This window comes from Planococcus citri, chromosome 1, assembly GCF_950023065.1.
Source record: "Planococcus citri chromosome 1, ihPlaCitr1.1, whole genome shotgun sequence".
NCBI classification, from domain to species: domain Eukaryota; kingdom Metazoa; phylum Arthropoda; class Insecta; order Hemiptera; family Pseudococcidae; genus Planococcus; species Planococcus citri.
Genome location: NC_088677.1, coordinates 32,909,883 through 32,933,923, shown reverse-complemented (window position 1 = coordinate 32,933,923; position 24,041 = coordinate 32,909,883). Strand labels below are relative to the sequence as shown.

General features: G+C 34.7%; 5 protein-coding genes across 7 annotated transcripts in view; 2 read left to right on the top strand and 3 right to left on the bottom strand.

The window, feature by feature from the left end:
- Position 1: 1 nt before the first annotated feature.
- LOC135831457 (uncharacterized) lies at positions 2–1,543 on the bottom strand. Its single transcript, XM_065343965.1, has 2 exons — positions 1,373–1,543; positions 2–1,300 (listed from the first exon to the last, which is right to left on the bottom strand). Exon 2 carries the CDS (start codon positions 1,278–1,280, stop codon positions 174–176), a length of 1,107 nt encoding a protein of 368 aa, XP_065200037.1. The 5' UTR covers positions 1,281–1,300; positions 1,373–1,543; the 3' UTR covers positions 2–173.
- Positions 1,544–1,676: 133 nt separating this feature from the next.
- Positions 1,677–2,544, top strand: LOC135831468 (COA8 family protein CG14806, mitochondrial). The gene is made up of 2 exons (XM_065343980.1): positions 1,677–2,007; positions 2,106–2,544. The coding sequence occupies exons 1-2, from the start codon at positions 1,792–1,794 to the stop codon at positions 2,313–2,315; spliced, it is 426 nt and encodes a 141-aa protein (XP_065200052.1). The 5' UTR covers positions 1,677–1,791; the 3' UTR covers positions 2,316–2,544.
- LOC135831451 (uncharacterized) lies at positions 2,113–6,546 on the bottom strand. The gene is made up of 13 exons (XM_065343952.1): positions 5,940–6,546; positions 5,555–5,799; positions 5,330–5,459; positions 5,021–5,208; positions 4,598–4,809; positions 4,317–4,502; positions 4,084–4,238; positions 3,664–3,942; positions 3,460–3,570; positions 3,221–3,374; positions 3,013–3,148; positions 2,738–2,940; positions 2,113–2,665 (listed from the first exon to the last, which is right to left on the bottom strand). Exons 1-13 carry the CDS (start codon positions 6,069–6,071, stop codon positions 2,532–2,534), a joined length of 2,265 nt encoding a protein of 754 aa, XP_065200024.1. The 5' UTR covers positions 6,072–6,546; the 3' UTR covers positions 2,113–2,531.
- Positions 6,547–6,737: 191 nt separating this feature from the next.
- LOC135831466 (ubiquitin-like protein 4A) lies at positions 6,738–7,872 on the bottom strand. The gene is made up of 4 exons (XM_065343977.1): positions 7,647–7,872; positions 7,436–7,541; positions 7,089–7,252; positions 6,738–7,007 (listed from the first exon to the last, which is right to left on the bottom strand). Exons 1-4 carry the CDS (start codon positions 7,692–7,694, stop codon positions 6,885–6,887), a joined length of 441 nt encoding a protein of 146 aa, XP_065200049.1. The 5' UTR covers positions 7,695–7,872; the 3' UTR covers positions 6,738–6,884.
- A 1,783-nt stretch (positions 7,873–9,655) lies between these two features.
- Positions 9,656–24,041, top strand: part of Cbp53E (Calbindin 53E) — a 99,359-nt gene continuing 84,973 nt past the window's right edge. For all 3 annotated transcript variants that reach the window (XM_065343940.1, XM_065343939.1, XM_065343941.1), the window contains exon 1: positions 9,656–9,878. In XM_065343940.1, coding sequence (XP_065200012.1) covers positions 9,671–9,878 — 208 coding nt within the window. In that variant the 5' untranslated portion in view covers positions 9,656–9,670. The remainder of the gene's footprint in view (positions 9,879–24,041) is intronic.

The following is a 24,041-nucleotide window of genomic DNA, read 5'->3' as shown; positions in this document are numbered from 1 at the left end:
ATTCATAAAAAAATTGAAATATATATTACACGATTCACAATACAAACAGGACATTACATAAATATAAAATGGTATAAAAATTAAATATGTGGTTAAATTCTAGGTAAATTGATGTAAAATAGCAAAAAACAGTCTCCAATTTGTATTTGAATAATGCTTCACCAAAAACATCATCACGAAACATTTCTGAATGAGACACCTTTGAAGTTTGAGCATAGAATTTCGTTGGCGAAATGTTTAAATGTCGTATGACGTTTCGTTTGGCAATGCGAAGCGATGCCGTTAGCCAATGAAAATTTTGTATCACATAATTGACAGAAAGCAAAGTCTCGATTGATTTTACACATGTAAGGTTCTCTAAGCAGTTTAACCTTACGAGCAAAATTTTTCCATCCTTTATGATATGATTCTTTGACATGATGAGCTCGATTCCGCACAAGTTGACTGCACTGGCATAAAACGCAATAAAAATATTTTCCTCGGGTAAAAATCAAATCATCATTGAATTCCGTTTTAGTTTTGATAATCGGTTGAGGTTTTTGGAAGAAGTGGTATTTACGTATGTTGTGAATTTTGGAAAAACAATGATTTATGAGATCGTTTCGCTCGGTGTAAGCAATATCACACAAACAGCATTCAGAATCTTCGTCCTTTAAACTTATGAAATGGCTATTTTCTTTCAATATACTATTAACTTCAGCTTGTTTGGATTGTTTTTCAATATTGCGTCCTTCGAGTGGTTGCTTGATCAAGTTTTTCTTTAATTCTTCGTCCATTTTATCAGAAACGCCAATATTGTTCAGGAGATTCAACATTTGAATATGTGTTTCAGTGCGAGCATGTTTAGCAAACGATTTCTTAGCGTCTCCTTCAAGAACCTCGATCTCTTCGTCACATATATCACAGACACCGGTAAGATTGGACAAATCAATATCATCTTCGGTTTGTTCATCGCTTGAAATAGGTTCTTCGTTCAGCGAGCGAAACATCAAGGAGAAAATATCATAAAACACGTGGCTCTGAATGGAGTTCTTGAAAGCAGGATTTTTATGCCACAAACGAAACATACGCGAAAAACTATTTATGAGAAGAGTAGGTAACTGCAATTCAGTTTCCGGTAACGTATCGCGAGTGCTGTAGTCCTTCAACAATCTCTTTTCAAATGCATCTAGTTGGATTGGAATGTTCTCCAGCATGTTGCCTTCCACAGTCATTTCTGATAAATCTTCTTCACTTGAACTATCGAAAAAGTTTTCTAACCGAGGATCTTGAACAGGCATCTTAATTGTAGTTGATATCACTGCAATGGTTTTCGAATGATGTTAGACTAATGTTTATGATCGAATTAATCAAATAATTGAATGAAACTTACCGTTTCAAGATTTCACCGTCACACACTGCCAACTCGATAAATAAAATTTAACCCTGATTACCCACGTAACACCTGCTACCCCAATACACTGAAACAATACTGATACTGAAACCGACTGACTCAGTGACTCATGATCTACCCTTCTTATCTCTGGACGTGTTTTGCCCTCCCTCTCTTCTCTCCACCCTTATTGAACTTTTTGTTGTTGAAACTTGAAAGTTGATCCTTTGTTGATTCAAACACATCTGGCTTAGGACCTCATCAAGGTATCTGGTGCATTTCAAGCGAGTGTGTTTACATGAAAAAAAAATTGATAAAGAGTCATTATCAATGTCGATGTAGGACGTGCTAATTAATCTACGTTTTTTCGCGTATTCGTAGTATTAATTTGTTAAAATTAGTAGTTAAATCAATTCACAATGAATAATTCTAAAAATATTCAAAATTCCAAACTTTCAACTGATGCACGTTGTGATGCAATTGGCAACCCGGACCCTGTTTCGAATCTGCGACCGATCAGATTTTATGTTCCTGAGAAAGAAACTGAATTAGAAAAACTATTTCGTATTGAAAGGCATAAAGTTCAGGAATGGAATAACGAGTTTTGGACTAAACATAACTACACTTTTCGTAAGGTAAAATATTCACTTGCTTAATATAAATCAGTACAAACAATTGTACTTCTATCGTATGTTCTTTCTTACATACTAATTTTTTTCATCTTTTTCTTTAGGAAAAGGAAGAATTTCACAAGAAGTACGTCACTGAGGGTAGTAAATCTAATCAGTCAGATAAAATTTCTGTTTTTTATAAGGATTTCTTAGATCGAAATTGGAAAACACACCGCCGCTATAACATGGAATGGTATAGAAAAAATATCTATTTGTCTTCTTTAGCTCTTAGAGTCAATGTTAGTCGTTTTCTTAGGTACTTGAAATTTTAAATTGATTAGGAGAGTTACGAAGTCATTATGCAAAGTTGTTTTTATTTAATTTGTTGATTTGTGTGTTATTTTTGTGATGTGCTGCTAATGTTTCAAGCTTTAGTTATGCAAGTTGTCCCATTTAAAGTTATTTAAAGAAACAAATAAGGAATCATGATAATTTAAAAAATTATAATTTTTTCATTGAAAATTTTGTTCAAGATGAATTATAATATCTTAGCAACATGTAGTTATGGTTAATTTTTGTTCATCGAGTCGTAATTCCAACCACTTCTCTTGATTCGGAACGTACATTTCAGGAGGCATCAACGTTTCTGGCACGTTTTCAAGTTCCTTGTTTTTAGAAGTGTCTGCAAATGAAGTGAATAAATACTTCGTTCTGATGGTTTAAATATGTATATAATATTTCAAAATTTTTATACCTGTTTGAAAAATATCCTGTTCGCTGCTCATCACTATCGATTCTCCAGGATGTCTTAGTAATAAACGACCCACGCCTTCACATCTTCTCAGAATTTCGTCTGACGTTAAGAACGATTGAATTTCATTATTAATGGTTACTTTTTCTTTAATCCACATCGGTATAGCTCCAAAATCTACCAGTAATTGGATTGCTCCCCATTTGCTATTGTATGAAAAAGAAACTCAATAAATACGTAGACACTCGAGGCAGCTATTGTGAATTCATTGTATTTACCTGAATTTAATTCGAAAATTATAGATATGGTCCAGCCAAGCTTCGCATAATATTTCTAAAATTAATTTCGATACTGGTTTTTGAACTGGTAAAGGTAAATTTTGCGAAGCCAATAAAACTGGTTTCAAAATCTCATCTAGAAAAAATAGAGACATTATAAAATCTTTTTTTTTACAATTTATTAAAAATCACTTAATTAAAAATTTACCTAAATATTTTTCCACGTAATCGCTTGCAATGTTTGGTGCACATTCGTCTTGTTGTTGCCAGTATAGCTCTGAAGGGAAACATATTTTCAAGTACGCTAAACTGGTAATTTTGCAAACTGAAGCTAAAATTTTTAAGCTGCGATTGGGAACTTCCTGCAGATATAAATTTACATTTTCATTTTGAAATTTTTATTTTAATGAAAAGTGAAAACTTGGTGAATATAAATTGAATTTGTACGTGTAATTTTTCTATGTTCACGTTGACTTCGGAAACCAACTTGGCTTTCATTTTTGAGCAGACAACAAAATGAGAATTTTCGTGGTCTAATGAACTGATATTCTGTGTTAACTAATGCAACAAAATTTACATTTTACTGTATGAAATCATTAATTGAATCAATTTTGTAAGAATTATTCAGTTCGACATAAATAAAATACCTACTTTTAGAAGGCTAAGGGCGTATAAAGATGCGTTTACATCAACATGAGTGACTCTGAAAAATTGTTCCATATTCCAACAATTGGTGAGGTATTTTGCTCTGCCCATAGCCCATATTCTGGCTGAATGTATTGTGTGGTCCAATCTGTGTAATAGAGGAATTTGTTCAACTAAAGGTAAATTTTCTAAATCTTGTTGAGTCCAATTAGAACCTTCGCAGCTGTTGGTCAAAAACACTATGTCGTAAAGCATGTCTGAAAAAAGATGTCCGGTCTTGGTTCCCTACAGAAAATATAATAAATAATAAAACTCTTTCGACCAACTATAAATAAGATTTTCTGTTCTAAAAATGTCGAGTACGACTCGTTGAAATAGGTGGTAGGGTATACAAGATTTGTATAGGTACGCAGAAAATTAAATTACCAAACCAATGTTTTGTAAATCATGTCTGGAATGTTGATTATTTGCGGATATTAAAGACTGAGTGAACAATTCATCCCAAGATGTGGAAGTTATAAAACAACAGAGGCAGTCTAGTAAACTGTATATCGTGGGTTGTACGGTTATATGGATATTATCTAAAACAGAAAAGGTATTTTCAAATCACCGAGCCTACGACTATTTATGAGAGATGAGCTACAATGTTATTGTTTTACCTGTTGAAAAATATTGTTTCAACCATGCATTGAATTTTTGGGCAACCAACTGATTTCTTTTCCCCAAACCGAAATCTGTCCACCATAATAACATGTGCTCTCCTGAAATTCCTATATTTTGCCACAATATTTGTTCGTAAATTTCTACCAATTTTTGTTTCACTTTTGAACATATTTTTATACAACCTGAAAATTAATGCGCATCGGCCCCTATTCATGTAGTCAATTTTCAACATTGAGTAGATAAAGACGTTGTAGAAAAAGTTAACTATGGGACGAACCGGTTCGTTTAGAAATAGCTAATTCTTGCTCAGTCAGCAGTTCTTGTGGATTGGTAGCGACTACGGTGGAAAATAGTAGATCTAAGCGTTTACGTTCTGATATTATAAAAGTTGCAGTTGCAATATCTTGCGTTTGATTTCTATTGTTATTTGTAGAATGAATATTCGTTCCTGAAGTATTTCTTGTAGGAGAGTCATATTGAGTAAGTGTTCTGGAAAACAGGTAAGTAAGAGTAAATATCCAATTATTTCTGTCTTTAAAAAAAATCTAAATGCTGTTAGTGTAAGGCAGTTGAATTGAATGAATTAACATTGATAACTAGTGCAAGTATGAAATTGAAAGTGAAGCTCTGTGCTCTGAGTATAATGAAAAAATTGAAAAGAGTAGGTAGCTAATGAGTCATGAAATAATTATTTATTAACTTGTATACGAGAATACTGGTATTGTCTGATTCATGCTGGACATCGTCATCGCCATTTTTTGAATTATCTTCTTCTGCATCAGTCAAGTCAGAGGTAAGGGAATTGATTTTATCGATATCGTTATATTTTTTAATTAAAAATTGGATCAGTGTGTAAGCACATTCCTCTGTTCTATCATGAGCCACAATCTTGAATTGTAAAAAAAATATTATTAATTTTAATTTATTAAAAAAGTCATGTACCTGCCTATTATTGAATCTATTTATTTATATTTTATTGAATGTAGACTGATACGTTACGTATAGGTACCTTTAATATTCGAGGAATGGTAAACTTCTTTTTATTATCTTGATTTAATAATGAAGATTTCGGCACGTGATTTATGTCTTTGCTCATCACGCCATAAGTGGTTATTAGATTGTTGTAAAAACCTATCAATCTGTTGCGGATATTTGCGATATTACATATGTATTATTAATTCTTGAAAAGCGCAGTGACTTCTCTCAAAATTGGTAATAGTGATTCATCTCTTACCTGATAGCTGTGATAAGCGAATCACTTATGTAGAGCTTCAATAATTTGTAAACTATTTTTTTAATGCTCGATAGTAAAGCATCGAGCTGGAATACAAGTCTTTGTAACCAAATTTCATAGCTGTACATTTGTGTGGAGCAAGTATCTTGAAAATATGAAAGTTGTTGAAGTTTCTCTTGATACTCAGCTATTTTATTATACAAATTTGTTACGTTTTCTATTTCCGATGTGATGCGTAAAAGTACCTGCAATATTACAGTTGTGACTTTAAAGAGGTGCTAAAAATGATGTACGTGTAATTACTAAAAACTGTGTGGGTTAAAAGTTCATCAAATTTGTTTACAGTGATCAGTGAAATTAAATGATTTATAAGTAGACATCTTACTTCTGGTATAAAATTATTCGACATTTCCGAATATAATAAAATTTTCACCGATGACAAAGATATTTTATACAGAATGCGACAATCATTGACGAAATCTCGGATTTCCAATTCGTGACTGCCTGAATTTTGCATATCTTTCAATTATTTCCCACTGGAAAAATGCTTTTCAACTCCTTTCAAATTTTTCATTTTTTTAAAAACATCTGCGGAGATTATTTCCAATGTTACACAACGCAAATATTTTTAAATATCTAATTAAGATCACCAAAGACTAAGTAGGTATCATATCCAGAATGAAAGTATAGTGGAATTTCATTCGTATTACAGTGATATGAAAAAAGGATTTCGCTTATTGTAACCATGCGCATGAAATTACTTCGTCAACTTGTAAACCTATCAGTTCGAATACCAAGGGTATTCGTTCTAATCACCTATTTCAAGGTAGAGCTGCGAGTTCCTGGCACGACTTGGTCGATACTTAATTCCCGTAGTTAACAAAAAGCTCATTTTCAGAGTCAGGACGCAAAGGAACGAGATGACGGGTTTGTTTCGACTCATTTTTCCAAAAAGTGGTCACTTTTAAGGGATAAATGTTGATTACTTTTAAATAATGTTACGATACCCGAGTAATTTAGTTGATTTATGTGAAATAGGTATTTATAATTTAATTTTTCATCAATTATTGTTCAACACAATAATTTATTAAATTAATAAAAAAATACTTCTAATTTCTCGTACTATATCACTGGGTGATTATTGTAAAGAAGTAACCTATATACATAGAACAAACAAACATCCAACAGTTGGAACGTATTTATTAAAACCAAAAAATTGTACCCATTTAATTCAATAATATTAATATAGCAAAATTACAAGAAATCAAAACCAAATCAATTCACAGCCAATTCTCAATTGATAGCATGTTTATGGTAAGAGTAATATTCGTTACAACGGTTCTTGAATAGCTTTAGAAAATCTACCATTTTCGACGAAATTAGGTTGTAATGCACCTTGGGCGATGCGCTCGAGATCGTCCAAACTTAACGAAGAGAACGAATCATACATTTTCTGTGGAACAGAAAAATAATTAACTCAGAATATAATAATTGACCACACAAAACGTTATAGTAAGGTGTCGTTTTCACGTACCCGCATAAAAATGCTCAAAATTTTTTGCGTTTCAGTTTCATTGCAATGGAGACGAACGATGTCATACAATTTGTTGTATAATGGATAAGTCTTTTTTATCACGACTATTAGGTGAATTTTGCTGTTATTCTGAAGGCGTGTAAAATGTTTTATTTTCTTATCATCTGAAAAACGAATAAGAACTGTTTCATTTGACGTAACTAACGTAACGAAGTATTAATCAAAATGTAATGCAGTAGTTAGGATTCGTATTCAGTAACAAACTGATGAGTTCACGACAGAAATTTAATGAATTATGCATCGTACCTAAACAACTAAAAATTCACGAAGAATAATGAAATATGTACCTTTAAGAATTTGGCCCTCAAAAACTAGTTTTTGTGCTTCAATGGGTATCCTCAAATATAGATGAATCTGTTGTTTGATACTACTAATGGAAGTTTCTGGAGTAACCTGAAAACAGCGGGAAGCCGAATGAATTAAAATACATACTTATTTTCTAATTACATCAAGCTAAAGAATGAGGTTATTTGCAATATTGAAAACATGTTACGGTACCTGAATAATGTGTGGATCTCGTCCCAACAGTTTGATTTGTATTTGCATGATTGTTTTTGAACGATTTAGTAATAGGAAAATCAAACTGCTTAAATATTTTAATACAGCCGAAATATAAAATATTACGTATTACACAACAGGGTAAGTTTCACGATTATTCTAAAAAAGCTACAAAAAAAGCTTATCAAGAAAGCTTATCACATTTTTTGTGTACATTCTTTTATCGCTATTTATCACCAAAATGTGCGCACGCAAGCGAAAGTGGCGAGCAGCGTTGTTTATCACCGAATGACATAGGTTTTTATGGGTGAGGTGAGAGTGTAATGAGGTGATGTGTTTATCATTTTTTATTTTCATGGAGTAGCCGAGTAGGTAAAGGGAGTACGAACTACGGAGTAAAGTAAATGAAAAGAAACAGTACAGTACAGAATTCATCGAGCAAATGTAGGTAATTAGATGTCTCTTGAAATCATGAATGAAATATGAAATTTGAAAAAATAGTGGGAAAAATGAAATTATGATATGTTTATGTACTTACTTAGGTACTTACTCAGGTACTTATCTAAACAAACCTATTGTGACCTAGCCGATCAAAATCGTAAAGAAATTGACGCATTTTTAATTAGATTATTAGATCAATGAAAATTATCATGGTACTAAAATGTTCGCTAGGTACGTTAATTTAATACCTAAAAATTACAATTAATCATTTCATAAGCTTCGGTAGGCCTATCGCCTACTTACTATATATTTAAAAATAATGTTGATGTAAATACATAGCATCCTAAATTCTTCCAAAAAAATATTTTCATTTCGATTTGAATAATTTATTGACAGGAAAGCTGATCTACCTTTTTTTGTGCAGCATGTTATAGGTATTACTTTTCAACTTGGTGGTAGATAAGGTACCTTTTCGCCGTGACTTCTACATTCAACAAATAATCTAAGCTAATGCTAAGCTTCTTTGTCATGTTCAAACAGCTCTTTTTCCCAATAGCAGGTACCTACCTACTTTATTTTTTAGTTGAATGAACTTGAGAAGTTGAAGGATCAGCTACATGTACACCTATTAGGATGGTTTATCAGATTACGGATCATCATTTACAATATAGCTCACGTCAGACAAGAGGGCTGGCCTTTTAAAGTCCTTTTCAATTTACAATGAAATATCATTCGTGCAAACACAAAATATTCATGGGTAAAAAAGCGCAAAAACGGGGCCCACAAAAGCAGCTTCTTGTTGATAATTTTGAAACTATTCGTATGAATTTGAAATAGGTATTGCATTTTGAACTACCTGTCAAATGCAGAGGTACAGATGTAATGACAACTTTTGTCCCTTCTCCACCTTCTTTTTTGTTTTTTTTTCTACCTCAGTTTCAAACGTAATCTTGAGTGAGGGGAAATGCTCATTTTGAGTGATAGTAATAAATTTCTTCATTAACTTACCCAAAGAAAGATTTTCATCTTGCATTTTTTTTTATCGAGATACGAGATTTATACCACATTACTATTTAATTTTGCTAAATTTTTCAAAATGAATCCGAGTTTTTATTCAGACTGTACCTACTCAACGTAAGAACGCTGAATTTGACAGATGAAGTGGTTGAAGCATAACGAAGCAGTTTTGATTCGAATTAATTGTCGCTTGGTTTCATTCTACGATTGAAAAATTGAGGAAAAAATTAAAGTCTTTGATTTGTTCAATTGAAGAAATTAACGGATTCAAGGGCTTCAAGGGCCGAATTCGAAAATTGAAAATTAGGATTCTTATATGGTTTATTCGAGTTCCTTACAACTTTTGTTCTCTCTTTTTCTTTTATTCTTTTGAACGTAATTATTAGCACCAGTGGTAAGTTTTATTTGCTGAAATTTTAATGTTTTCCCATTCGATTATTTCTTAATGGACACTGTGTAAACGATGATTCTTTGGTTTCAGGTTTGTTTAATAAATTAACTTGGGGCGAATAGTGAATTCTGCGGTACCCAGTGTGGCATCATAATACATACAACAATTCGACGCAATGGCAAAGACGCAAGCGTTTTGTATGTATTTACAATACAACTGCGTCAGGTTTTTCCAACGTGTGGGGTGGTCCGAAGGCTTTAGCTTTTGCAGCAGTTTGCTCCACTCTCAATCAACATTTGGCATTTGTCTTTTATACTACCGTATTGCTAGTGCTCAGCGTTCTACTGAAAAGTTCCGCGATCTTTTAAAATCAACGAAAACAGGTAAGACGATGTTTTAACTAATTTCTACTCGAAAAGTATTTCACGTTATTAATTTTTATTGAGTAAAAAATTAATAAATTACAAATTATGCACCGTTTTAAAACTATATTCTATTCAAAAAATTATTACCACGTTAATTTTCGACGTAAAATACGTATTTATTAATTATAATTTACAAAATGCCACGCTCGCTTGATTATATGTTGATTGAAGATCGAATCAAGTGATTTTTTAAAGAAGTCGTGCGAATGCAACTCTCGAGAAAACTGTCACGAATTAGGTACTTCAAAAAGTTCCCCGAGGGAGATGAATGTGAGATTCGTGCCGCTCAAAATCCATGAAATTTTAAACCAAACTACATACAAATTTTAGCACAGTTTTATATCTTCTTTTTTAATTTTTCAAAAAAAAAAATGTGGATTATTTTTACAAATACAAATTCAAGGATTCACACCCAACTACATATATTTATTCTCACTTTGTTGGTAGGTAGGTAAGTAAGTAGGTAGGTAGGTATTTTAAATATTTCTCCAACGTGACTCATCGTTTGCCCTACCTCTCAATTAAGTACTTAGGCCCATATAATTCGATTCATTTCTTAGATAACATTTTCATCTGCCTATTTTCTGGGAGAATGATCATTATAGATTATCATTTTCTAAAAACCTGAGAGTTCTATTTCTTGGTCATTGCTCAAATGAGCAAAGACCTTTTGGATTTCTCACTGAATGACCAACCAACAAAATTTAATATCACCTACTGATGTCAATTTTTACTTCCAATTAAATCATGACAATTTCAAAAATCATTCAATAGTATTTTACATTAGGTAGGTACCATTCTTTTAAGTACCTACCTACCGTGCCTATACCCATTCTCTACTCACAACTGCTAAACTAAATAGCTAACTTATTCGCACCGAAGGTAATTAATTAGATGGTTCATAGAATGTGCAGATTCTAAGATGAATGTAGTGAAGGGTGTTGATTAAACTTAGGTATTTATTATCTGGAAAAGTTTGTACCTTATTGATTAAGTAAAGCGAAAATTTACCTGTCTCAGAAATTAAAGTAAAACTGAAGTGAACGGAATTGATCGTTAGAAACAGGAAGCAAGTTTCATTTACTGCAAAAATTGGCTTTATAAAAATACCCAGATGTCATCGTATGGGCTTAAATTGGATTTGTTTTTCTAGGTACGCTCATGATTGAAAATTGACCTTAATGCGAGACTTTTCTTCTACGGATAATAGTTTTCGAATGTAGGTAATCTGTTCTTGTTTCTTAGTTGTTTTGAAAAGTAGAAAATAGGTACGGTAAAACTTATTAGGTACCAGATAATTTTCTGTAAGTTCTCCAAGGCAGTAACAAAGAAATCATGAGGACAAACGGTGCACTAAAAATTGATAAAAATATGTACCTATGCATTACGAGTTGAGAAATTTAGGAATAAATAGTCGAATGTAATATTTTTTCTCCCGAGTTTTCAAAATTTTGAGGTTTAGGTACCTATAGTGTTAAGCAGTTTTATTTTTTTTATTCCTCTACTATTACTAAATAATCGGCCTAGATATTGTTTAGAAGCCTCTTGTTTCATCCAGATATAGGTTTAAATAATCTTAAATGAAGGATAGTTATTACTAAGTTTTCTTTAATCTCATGGTATTTCGGATGCTAAGAAAGGATGATGGAAATGATTTGATTTCGTTGATTGGATGATTATTTTGTAGTTGATACATTTTTCTGGAATCATTCAAATTCACTTATACCTATTTGACCACTTTTATTTTTTTTTTATTTTTTTAAAAATTATTATAGTTACCTACCTATTATTAATGACCACCTAATCAAAATCATTTACTTTACAGGTGTCTCGTGTCTCATTTCATTTTAAAAATTTTCTGGATGATTTTAAAAAAATTTAAATATTTATATCTTCCACAGATAACTTGAAGAGGATATAATTTATTGATTTTCAGAGAAAATTGTAAAAATGATCAACTTCTCAAAATCTTTTATTCACATAATATCTACTTATGCATTTTTACGTGGCCTTTTCTGATCAACCTGCACAATGATCTTTCACATTGGGAGAATTCGAAATAAAATTTAATATTTAGGGCAGTAAAGTGCAAACTCGACCCCTTCTATTCCAAGGGTAGGCAAATACTGTCATACGATTTTAAGATGGGTTGCCTATGTTACTATTGTGAGGGGTTTATTCTGAAAAGGAACACGTTATGTGTATATTAAATGGTGTTTTAAAGAATATTTAGAATATTATTTTTCATGTTTCCTTAAAATAGCAATAGATACTTTCGAGTTGGATGTGAGAAAAAATAGGTACTTACATTAGTTTTCAAATAATGGTTGAAGTGGTGGCCTAAATATTTTGATAGATAATGTATAATGTATACTTTCTCACTTATCTGCATAAGCGAGTAGGTACCTACATCTTTCTTCGTTTTATTCCATCGTGCACTGATGTATACTATATAGCAATGTAATTTTTGAAATTATATGCTGGTTCCTTCAACGCGCATTTTTTTTCTTTTCAAAATTTGAATTTTCCAACATCATTCAGTTAATATACTTTTTTATGCAGACTGTATGTACGTATACCAAAAGACGGGGAAAAATCGCAGAAAATTATGTATTATTATTCTTTTTTGTTGACAGAATGTTAAACACGTACTCGTATTTCGTTTTTATGTACCTAACACATACCTAATCAATTTTTTTTTTTTTTCGTTACCAACGCCGTCGTAACATCGTTAGATATGCGATAAAAGTAATTTAACGTAAGAAATTATTGCTATTCATATTTACAAAATACGTATACCGGGAATAACCCGATGAGAAGCTTTGATAATTTTTTAATGTTTCGAACTTGGGAAAGATAAGGGATATATACCTGACATATATGAAGTGAAGTCCACGAAACATATGTACCTTCTACCCAGCTACCTACTCTACCTTTCAAAAACCTAACAACCCCCAACACTTCTATATCTCATATTTTTATATAACACAACGTTACATAAACCCCTAGGGTATGATTGCGTTTGAAAAATCTTGACTAATAGCTGAGCAGCGAACTGGATACTCGTATCTTGGCTATAATTGATGTTTTTCTGCTCTTCTAAATAAAAGTAACGCAATAAAAATAAATTTACACCTTTATGGATACATCTGCGGAAATTAAGACGGAAAACGATTTTATTTTGAAAATAAGGTCTTTTTCTTTGCTCGGGGATTATTTCAAGTACCATTAAAGCATTAAATCTATCGATTTTCAGCTGTGTGAAATCTTTTTTTTCTCTCGTTACACGCATACACATTACACTTACACACCCCCTGAAAGTAGAGGAAAAATTCACATCTTCACGTTCGGCGTTGCGTCTATTTAGCGGAGTTTTAGAAACGTGTGCGTGTCTAGAAAGCAATAAATATTTGTTATTTTTGGGGAAACTTCAACGCAATTCTAGTTTTACTATTGTTCCTTAAAAAAACATGAAATGATTCGAAAAATGGCCGTAGTAAAAATCGCGTGACTATTATTGGAACTTGTTCGTCGCGAGTTCTTTTTTTTTCGCCTTTTAAGTTCAACATGATTTATTTTAGAGACTGATTTTTTTCCTTTTGTCTGTTCACGCCTGTGAGATCTCACATGTGTGTATGGTTTTCTATATAAGATTGTGGTGCGAAAAGTTGTTACTATTTTAATATGATTGTGATGTGATGTCTTAGTTTGTATTGCGATGGTATGGTACTTTGTTCTGCTGTTAACACCTTTCAGTTTGATGGAGTTTTCCCAGACATAACTATTTGGTCGATTATTTGTTTACTTGCTTGCTAGGTCAAAACTGAAGTATGAAATCTTATTTCTGACTGATAAGTTGCTATCTTAACTAAGATAATAGGAGCAAAGTTTCAATCAGTGATCTTCTGCACCTTTTTTTGAGTTTAAAAAAAAAAAATGAAGAACGTTGATGTCAAGAGTTTAGATCCAATTCATCCAATTTTGTACTTCGCTCAATTTTTCGAAAAATAGGAATCATTGTGGCCTTGTAAAGTTTAATAAACTGCAAGCGTGGAAAGAGCGTAAAAAAATATTATAGCTGTAGAATCGATTTTAAAAGCTGAATTTTAGAGTTGAACGAGAGAGGGTCTCTTTAAAGATGCATGTTTCCATGCATGCTGTTTGGAATGATTGTATCGTACTAATAAAAGGAGAAATTTCGATTTTTTTTTCGAGTTCAGATTGATTTTTTCAATGAAGTATATTTCTCACGTTCAGATTCGGAATTCATGAGTAATCCCCAAATTATTTCTTCCAGGAGGTAGCATATGTTTCAAGGTCAGAATAATTCCATTGTTTTGCAAAAAGTAAGCAATACTTACTATGGAAAATTTTTAAAATTCTGTTCGATTTGCTTCGGTTACATTTAGCAATTTATTTAGCGTGGAAACTCGAGTTCGACCTTGAAAGTTTTTTTCTCGCTGGAATGGTTGTTTTATATCGGTGATGGAAATCTTGTGAAATAGGTACCTAATAAAAAAATTTTAATTTTTTTACTTCAGAGCACTGCGGAGAAAATTATTTTTGAGAAAATCTTAATTTGCGGGAACATTGATTTTAATGTTTTTCTTCCTTTTATGAGTTGTCGCAGCATGATTAGCTAATATGTTGATAAATTTGCATACCCAGTTTGCCATGATTTTAATGGCATGACACCTATACTGATAAGAAGCTGGTCAAAAATAACATGGCTGACCGGAATACTACTTTATGACATGGTATTAGATTCTTGCGAAGTTGCCTGATTGCAAAATTGAAGGAGTGATGGCTTTCAAGAATTTTTTAAGCTGAATTTTTTCACACTTTGGTCATAAAATCAGAATCCAAAGTAACTTTTTTCTGCAACAAAATGATCCTTTTCAAAGTTGAAAAAGCTGAAGACTCATGAGGTGAACTTGTTTGGATCATACTAATTTTTGGATTAAATTAGATCAGATTCAATTGTTGATCCGATCTTATCCAATTGTATTTCATCAGATCCTATTCTGATCCGATTGGATAAACATTTTTTTTTCAAATATGTACCTGAATTAATTTGAATCAAACTGGATCTAAAATTTTTTGGTATTTTAATAACATTTTATTGCATTGCGAAACCATAACAGACCCAGGAAAAAATGTTCAGTTCTACTCATGATTGGATCTAAATTAAACCAGATTGTAAAAATGTCCATCCAATTAGATCTCTTGGAGAAGATCGAATCTGAGCATTTGAATCTAACCTAACCTAACCTCTTATTAATTATGATTCAAATTCTGCGAAGCATAAAATATAAAAATTCCGTAATTAGATGAGGTGTTGGAACATTATTAACGTAACATGAAAATGTTACTTTAGCATAATAGGTATGTGTAAAAGGCCCAAGTGGCAATGGCATCGAATGTGGCGTTAAAACAGGGATAAAAATAAAACAAAATTTTTTTATCTACATCTACAGACTCATTTGCCAGAAGAAAATACGTACTTGAGGGAAAAAGGTGAAATATAATACCCATGCAGATAAATATTTCAATAAAAACAGACGTAAAAAAATTGTAACTTCGGTTTCAGTTTTCCATCGTTGCATTTTATTTATATTTTATGATAATGACAAGTTCTTATATCCGTACATTTTATCAGGGATCGATGAAAAGCGCGTAGGAGGACGCAAAAATACTACTGCATCCTTTTTTTGTGTTTATAAAATTGAATTGGCAAATTTACGAAAGTGATAATTTTTTTTTGATCATTCTCTTTGGTTATTTTCGTGGTTATTTTTTACTTTTTTTTCCTTGAATTTTTTTCAATACTTGAGTATTAATTCAGCTCAATATTTAGTCTGTGTATTTGTTTTTCAATTATTCGTGATACCTTAATCTACCGTTATCTATTAAAATAGCATTGAAACAAGGAGTCAACTGTTTAAGTTTCTTTAGCCCTTTTTTCAGTTTACTTACATGGTTCATTGATGAGTTAGATTGCAGGCACAAGTGCCAAACTCTGATTTAAATCTCCCAAATTTCGTAACATTGAAGTGTTCAAGCATTTTCAATTTGTTTGCATCGAAAAACACCACAAAAAGTCTTTTATCCAGTTCCACAAGTCACATTTCTATATCCATAACAACTACGTAGATTGTAATTACTGTTCCCTGCATTATGGAGGTTAGGCATTCATCTATGCACAGACAGAATATGTATTGCATAGTTAATCGCCGGAAATGCTCAACTTATTTATAGGTACTAGGGTTCCTTAATAAAACTTCAGATTATGAGTAACTTGAAAAAATTAAACTCTTCCTAATTCTGCCGAACTGAAATCTTTGATCTTGATGTAACGTACAAGCTCCCTTCAAAATACTTTTGAAAAATGATGAAAGAAAGTTTACTTTAAATTGGTTACCAGCTAGTACCTAACTCAGAGTTCAAAACACCGCTTTGAAAATTTTATGGTCATAGACTGTTAAAATGGAAAGTTAGCCAAGTCTGAAATTAATTCTGTAAATATAATGATATTATGTACCACTTGGTGATACTTGCATAAGCTGAATACTCTGAGAATATCACTTACCCCGGCTGGAGGCTATACCAATTATATCACACAATAAGTAAAATGTAGTCACGTGTAAGACACTATGTATTAAACGTAAAAGAATAAACACAATTAAATACCTTTTAAGAAGGTTTATATGTATCAACACGATACTTTACACTTAACACTAATTACTTATAATTAAACACAATTAAAACTAATATAATACGCTTTCTTGCCAATTATGGCTATGATACACCACCGAGATTATACCGCGTCGACACGTCCGATCACTACGTACCTCAACAATATAACAATCGGCCGCAGCGCCGCTCCGTGGGCTTGTAGCCCTGTGTCGTGACGCGTGATCAGTGTTACCAACACATATACTTAACCCTATATTACCCTTACAGGTCCGGCATATCTCCCCTCTATCATATGCCCCTTCGTGGCTTTACTCAATGAGTATAACCAGTCGTGGAAAGCACGGATCAGAGAGAGAAAGATATGTCGAAGCTGTAAGGCTGGTCCCTGTGGGAGTAGTCTCTGCCCCTCGTGGTGTTCCACTGCGGGAAATTCGAGGCAGAGTAAATCCAATTTTAGCCCACTGTGCACGTAGCAATACCCCCGAAGCTCCCCTCCGCGACCCTGCACCACCCGCTATCGCATCCGAAGATACGAGCAACGAATAAGGACAGAATACACGAAGTTGAAAACATCGGGTAAGTATGTGCTATCTAGCGACAGAAATCAAAAATAAAGACGTTTTCCCTAAACTAATAATTTTTTCAAACTCCCGAATCAAAATGGATAGACGAGACAAAATCGAACAAGCGAACCGAAAGTCTGGTTACTGTGAACCAACGTAGGAGGTACGTGTCGTCTGCCTGTGGCAGTATGTCGTGTCGTACGTCGAGTATGAAAAAATTACAAAAAACTTAGAACTTCTAAAAATTTACAAAAAGTTTACAAAATACAATAGAAAATAGGACTGTATCGATGCGTCGAGAATACAAATCTTAAAAATAAAACAACTGTCCAAAAAAACGCATCGTAAAAACAATTTGTCAAATCTTACAAAATAAAACTAACTCTAATCAGTCCTTTCGAAAACAAAATTATAGATAAACAAAAATTAATCAGTCTGTGACCGAGTAAAATTACATGTAATCAAATTATAACAATCAGCACAATAATATATCAATCGAAAAAATGCAACGTAGCGGATTAATCGAATTATCGAACCAAAATACAGATGATTATCGTCGGATGTTAAAGTTGACTTCTTTGAATACAGATAACGACGTTGAAAACGTTGGCGGAATGTTACCTCGCCTTGGTTGCGATGATGCCAAGTCAGCGGCGACTACGATGATATTTCGACGATTGCTGTTGAGAAAGTTGATTAATAAGGTACCCTGTGGGTAATTTTTACAAAATGTCAATTTGATATCGCTGCGCGATTATGTTAAACAGTAATTTTTCGACTCATTTTTTGCAATTTTACGTTAGTCCACTCGATTTTGGAAAATTAAACAAAGTTCAAAACTACGAAAAATAAATAAGACTTCGAGTGGAAGATTTTGTAATGTAAATTCTGGTGAAATTGGTCCCTAGGTTCAAACCTTTTTTGAATTTATCAGTACCTACTTTTATTCGGATAGGTACCTACAATTTGGAAGTTGAAATTATTATTTCAAAAATGGCCAAAATTTCTATCTTTTCTGAGTCGTACGTAGTTGTTAATTTTCACCAGATTTTATGTATTAGACTGTGTCTAAGTCGTGTTTACGATTGTATCGTATTAGCTCTCTGGCATGTCAGCATCTTCGTGGTTGATTGTAGTGTTTGCGCTATCTTTGTTGCTATTCGCTTCGCCTTGTTGGCGTTGAGGTTTCGGCGTACTAGTAAGGAAGTTTGCTGCATTTTGCGACTTATTCGGCGATGATCCTGTGGATCCTTGCGTCGTGTTTATCGGCGCCTGTGGCGTACTAGGGTTTGACGTTGAAGGGTATTCTGAAAATGGAACCGTTCCTGGTAGAACAGTCGTTTCCACTCCTTCTTCCATTTTTTCAGGTGTATTTGGGCTGTGTCCAGTGTACTCAGTTTTTCCATCTCGCAAAATGGTGAAAGCTGGTTTATCGATCGTTGGGGGTAGCCCTTGGTGTTTTGCAACTTGATTGTTTCCAAATGGTTGCATTTGTTTCGTTTCAGGAGCATGTTGCTGAATAGTTTGATTCAATTCGTCCCAAGCTTGGTTGAATCTTGTAGTCGAAATGTTCATCATTTGTTGTCCTCCGGGTACTTCAACCATCTTTTGTACCGTTTCCGGTGTGGTTTCGATACCTTCCATTGCAACGTGTTGTTGCGCTTGTTGCGCTTGTTGAGCGTTGAACTGCTCCAAGTTGGCTTGACTAAGTCCAGCGTTTATGAGTATATTGTCGTTAGCTCCAGCTTGTTGCTGACCAATCGGTATGTAATCCGTTCCTGGACTTTCGAATTGTAGTTCGGCTTGTTTTTCCGGAAATTCATCGTCCTGTTGAACGAAATGTTGAGATGATTGCGAGTATTCCGAAGAATTATCATCGTCGTAATATTGGAAGGCGTCTTCTTCCCCTTCGTTCTCTTCACGTTCCCGCTCTTTCGGATCTTTTGGCGGCATGATGAGGTCGTCGCGGATTGCGAATACGTAATCGTGATAGACCTCTGGTTCAAACCACGGTCCGAAATTGTCCATGTTCGGTCGCATGTTGCCAAAAAAGTTTTCAGGTCCCATTATCTCTACGATACCATTGTAGGTTCTAGACCAAGAGTCTGTAAATACCTTCGTGTAAGCCTCTACGAGCTGCTCATTCTGGTCAGGGAAATACATCAGTGGCATAATGTAGATTTCTCTTACATTATACTTTCGCATGAGTCTTAGTAGTACCGCATAATGATCGCGGAAAGTCCTCGCAGACATGCCATTAAACATATCCCAGTTTCCAATCGAGTACATGACTCGCGGTGGTGCGTGTTTTAGCTTCGTTAACGTATTGATGAGGTCAACGATACTCAAATCACGTCGGTATAGTCCTGGATGTAATGCTTGTAGCATATTCTCTCGTAGTCGTAGCATATACTGGACCATTCCCCAGATGTACCCATCTCCCATCATTAGGACATCTTGAGCTGCAAATACCTTCGTGTAAGCCTCTACGAGCTGCTCATTCTGGTCAGGGAAATACATCAGTGGCATAATGTAGATTTCTCTTACATTATACTTTCGCATGAGTCTTAGTAGTACCGCATAATGATCGCGGAAAGTCCTCGCAGACATGCCATTAAACATATCCCAGTTTCCAATCGAGTACATGACTCGCGGTGGTGCGTGTTTTAGCTTCGTTAACGTATTGATGAGGTCAACGATACTCAAATCACGTCGGTATAGTCCTGGATGTAATGCTTGTAGCATATTCTCTCGTAGTCGTAGCATATACTGGACCATTCCCCAGATGTACCCATCTCCCATCATTAGGACATCTTGAGCTGCAATTGCAGTGTATACGCCGTTCGCGGCTTGGTTGTTAAACGTCACAAGAAGTGAATATCGACAAGGGTAGAATTGTAGTGGAAAAAATGGAAATAAAGTCGTTGCTTTTATCGCATATCGTCGAAAAAATCGATCGTGTTCTCGTTTCGTCTGTGCGAAAGGTCCTTTACGATCACGTTCTTGTTTGCTTCGACTTTTTGTCTGTTGAGTTCGATAAATGCTGCGTGTTTGTGTCGATGGCGTGTGTAGCGCAGGTGGTATCAATTTGCCTTGATCGTCGTATTGTGGTACCTGGTCCATAACCGAAACGTGAGGAGGTACCTGGTCAGGTCTGGCTGCTGCCAGATTTACGTTGGCATTTGGTGCCATTTGCTGCTGTGCTGCTGCGGCACGTTGTTGATTTGCTTTCGACATTCGAATGTTGCCGGGGGATACTCCTCTTGGTAGCCGTGGCGGCGGCATTTGATGTTGTAACATCTGTTGTTGTGAATTGTAAGTTGGAGTTGGAGCTCGGCCTCTTATCGCTGGGTTTGGAGCAAAACTCTTCTGTATATTGCCTGTTGGCAATTTTTGACCTTGTGTACTTTTTAGTGGTGGTCTGTATTCGTGTATCGGACGTTGAATATTTTCGAAGTCCGGTTGGATTGCGGCTGCAGCTGCGTAGGAAGCTGGTGACGATGTTGATGTACCAGGTTGGTTTGTGTTGTCAGATTGAACTGATAATACGTTCGCAGCTGTGCTGAGAATAACGGATGCGTCGTCAGCGTTTCTCGCTGGTGTAGTCGATCTTGATCGTGATCGCCTCTCATTAGCTTTAGATAAAGCTAATTGGTAAAGACTTTTAGTCTTAGCGAGTTGAGTTTTCGTACTCGTAAGTTCTGCCTGTAGCTTCGCTACTAAAGCTTGGGTTTGCGCGATTTGTTGCTCACTAGTGGCATGACTATCCTGCCAGAATTGAGCTTCAATTTCCACCGTCGAGTTTGCCAGCGCACGTAAGTCTAGCGCTTGTAGCGTTGTCTGCATTAAATGAAATTGTGAGGCGTAAAGTGTCATGTTACACTGATCACGTGGGCAGAAGACCATTTGTTGTCCGTTGGCATTTGCCTCATTGCACATGTCTCTTACGCATGCTGCGTGGAATACGTGTTTGCAATCACTTGTTGCGAGTACGGTGGCGGCGTCCTTTAGGTCTGCCGTGATCGCCGGTTTGAAGATTACGAGGTGGCATTTTTCGCACGTTAATGCTGGAAGCGACGACATCTGTGAAGCAAAATGAAACGAAAAAATACGCGATAAATTCGGCACTTGTTCACGGATGTTTCGATTTTACGTAAATAAAGTCATGCATTAAAAAGCAGAATAAATATGTGTTATTATTTACACTCACCGTCTTTGTCGTTATTAGTACTTTTCGTACTTGAAGTTGACTCGTCTGGTCCAGGTTTGGCCTCTTTCACGATTTTTCTCGCTACTCTGATCCAATCACCAGGTTTGGTGGCAAGCCCGAATCGTTGTGTGTGATATGCACAAAAGTCGCGATTTTGCGTCGCTAGCACTTCGGATTCGTCAACGTTCGGATTCGTCGACACTTTCCACTGTGGGTCTATGTCCGCGAGCCGTTTTTCGATCGGTGGAAATTGGTATACTTTCTCACCTTCCGACATTCGCACTCGCGATTAGAAATTAAGCTTTCGAGCTTAAGAGTATGAAATAAATCGCACTTTACACAAAAGTATGATCGTGACTTGAATCGCACGTCTCACTACCGAGCGCACTTTGGATTCCGAAATCCTTTCGCACAAAGTCGTGAAAAATGTTTGGATTTTTCGATAAATCACAGTAAAAAGCAGTTCGCGAAGTAATTCGCACAATTACACGTCAAAAGAGACACGTTTTATAAAAGCTTTCAACTTAAAGGAGCAGAAATTAGCAAAAGTACACGAGCAAGCACATACCCGAACGGAGAACAGAACAATAATGTTCGTAAAGTACAGCGTGTCGCTCGATGCAGCCGGTTGTGTTGGCTTATCTGAATCCCCCACCTACCTACTTCATCTACGTTCGTAGCGTTCGGTTGGCGAAACTGGCGCCGGTCGGGCGGCTGGTTGCGAACCGATCGTATAAGTGATGTGTTTGTAGTGGTAACTACGATAAGTTCTAGGAATTTCTGCTGTCCAATTGCAAACGTGTCAAGCTATGCTCGATTTCGATTAATTTTACGTCATATCTCAGTTGTTAATTAATATTTCAAAATTCTGTTTCGATAGAAATGTTCCTAATGAGTCTGTGCATCTTTTAGTATAAGAATATTTTTCCTTTGTTATGTAATTTTAATAAAAACTTGTTGTTTTATGTGAAAAAATCTAGTCATGTAATCGGTTGATACAATTAGCTCGATCGAATCGGTTTGTGTTGGCTATGTTGCCAAATGTCGCTTTCATCGTGTTCGATGAATTCTCCGAAATAAACTCGTCTACTTCTGTTTATTCGTTGATTTTGGAAAAATTTTGACTTCGAATCAAAAAGTGATGCCTGTCGCAATATTAACAATTCAATTTTGGTTCGAAATGTGTTTCAAAATTTTGGAAAAGTCAATGTTTTAGGTATTCGCTACGCGAAAATAGTTTTGAGTATTTGAATTTAATTATTCAGTTACGTAGGTATTACTTACCTATTTTGTACCTAATACTTACGTATCGAACTTGTAGTCTTGATGCGAATTTCTCAAATTCGGTTTTCTTCTTGTTGAAATAAATTTATTTACCTGTTTTTAGCTTGTTATTTGTTTTTTAGTTTTAAGTTTTTACCTAATGAGTAGTCGAGTCATTTATGTCGTATGAAAAATTTTTTATTCAAAATAAGTTTCACAAGCTTAAATCTGGTTTTCTTAAACTTACGTTATTTGAGCTTTTTTAGCTAAAAGAATTCCAAAAGTAGCGACTGTGTCGCACTATGTTAAGTCTACGACTTTAAGTTGGAATTTTGTCTTCGAATTTGAGCTTGTCTATGGTCGTCGGATGCCGAAAGATCGGTAAATTTCCCGGAACGTAGTTACCGGTATCGTTGGCTGTGTTCGGATCTGTCCATTAATTCGAACCGTCGTACGAATTTCATCTCCACGTCTCGCAATTCGATTTACCGTAATCACGTACCCATCGCTGCTTGAAATTTCTGGCTCGTCGAAGATCAGGAGGCTGCGCATCCAATTCAAAAAGGTCGAAATTCGGATTTGTCTGTAGGCGTCTCCGATGTCGCTCATGAAATCAATGCTGATGGTCGCTTCTTGACGTCTTTGACGAACTTCGAGGATGAAGCTGTGGATAGCCATTGTTTAAAAAATGGTTCAATTCGTATCTAAAATACGTTACGTTTAGCACTCGCGTCTATAGGTAATCGGTTTCGACTTTATCGCGAAAATACACTCAGTGATTTTGCTTAGATGCAAAATTGAACGTGATACTGTCTCGAAAATCGATTATCTGCGATCGGTTTGTCTTTTATCAATCCGTATTACGTATATGCACGCACGTCGTTGGAAATAACTTCACTTTGTCTATTCGAAATTTTACGTCTTCGATATTTCGCAAAAAACAACAGTCAAGATCGAAATACTTTCCGTTTGTCTAAATTTTACTTGAGGTTATTTTTTCCCTTTTTTCCCTCGAAGGGAATTTACCTAATTTTGAGGGAAAAATTAACTTCGCGAATTTTAATCCGAATTGAAAAATTCCAACTGCGTTGGTCAAATGCGGTAGTTGTGATTACATGAAAATTGTCTAGAAAATTTTTTATGCATATTTTTGTTAGGTAGGTATGTTACCTATTTAGTCGAAATTTCGCGATTTTTCCGAAACTTTTTACGTATCGTCACTTTCTCGTAGGTCATTAAGCTTTTTCTTAGCTTTTTCCAATGTAATTCGTTTTTCTCGTCTATCCGCCATGTCTTGGCGTAATTTTTCGTGATTTTCTTTTTTCTTTAGTTTTTCAAGTTGTACTTGATCTCTTATGTATTTTTTTACTGAAGCGTCACCTACGATCT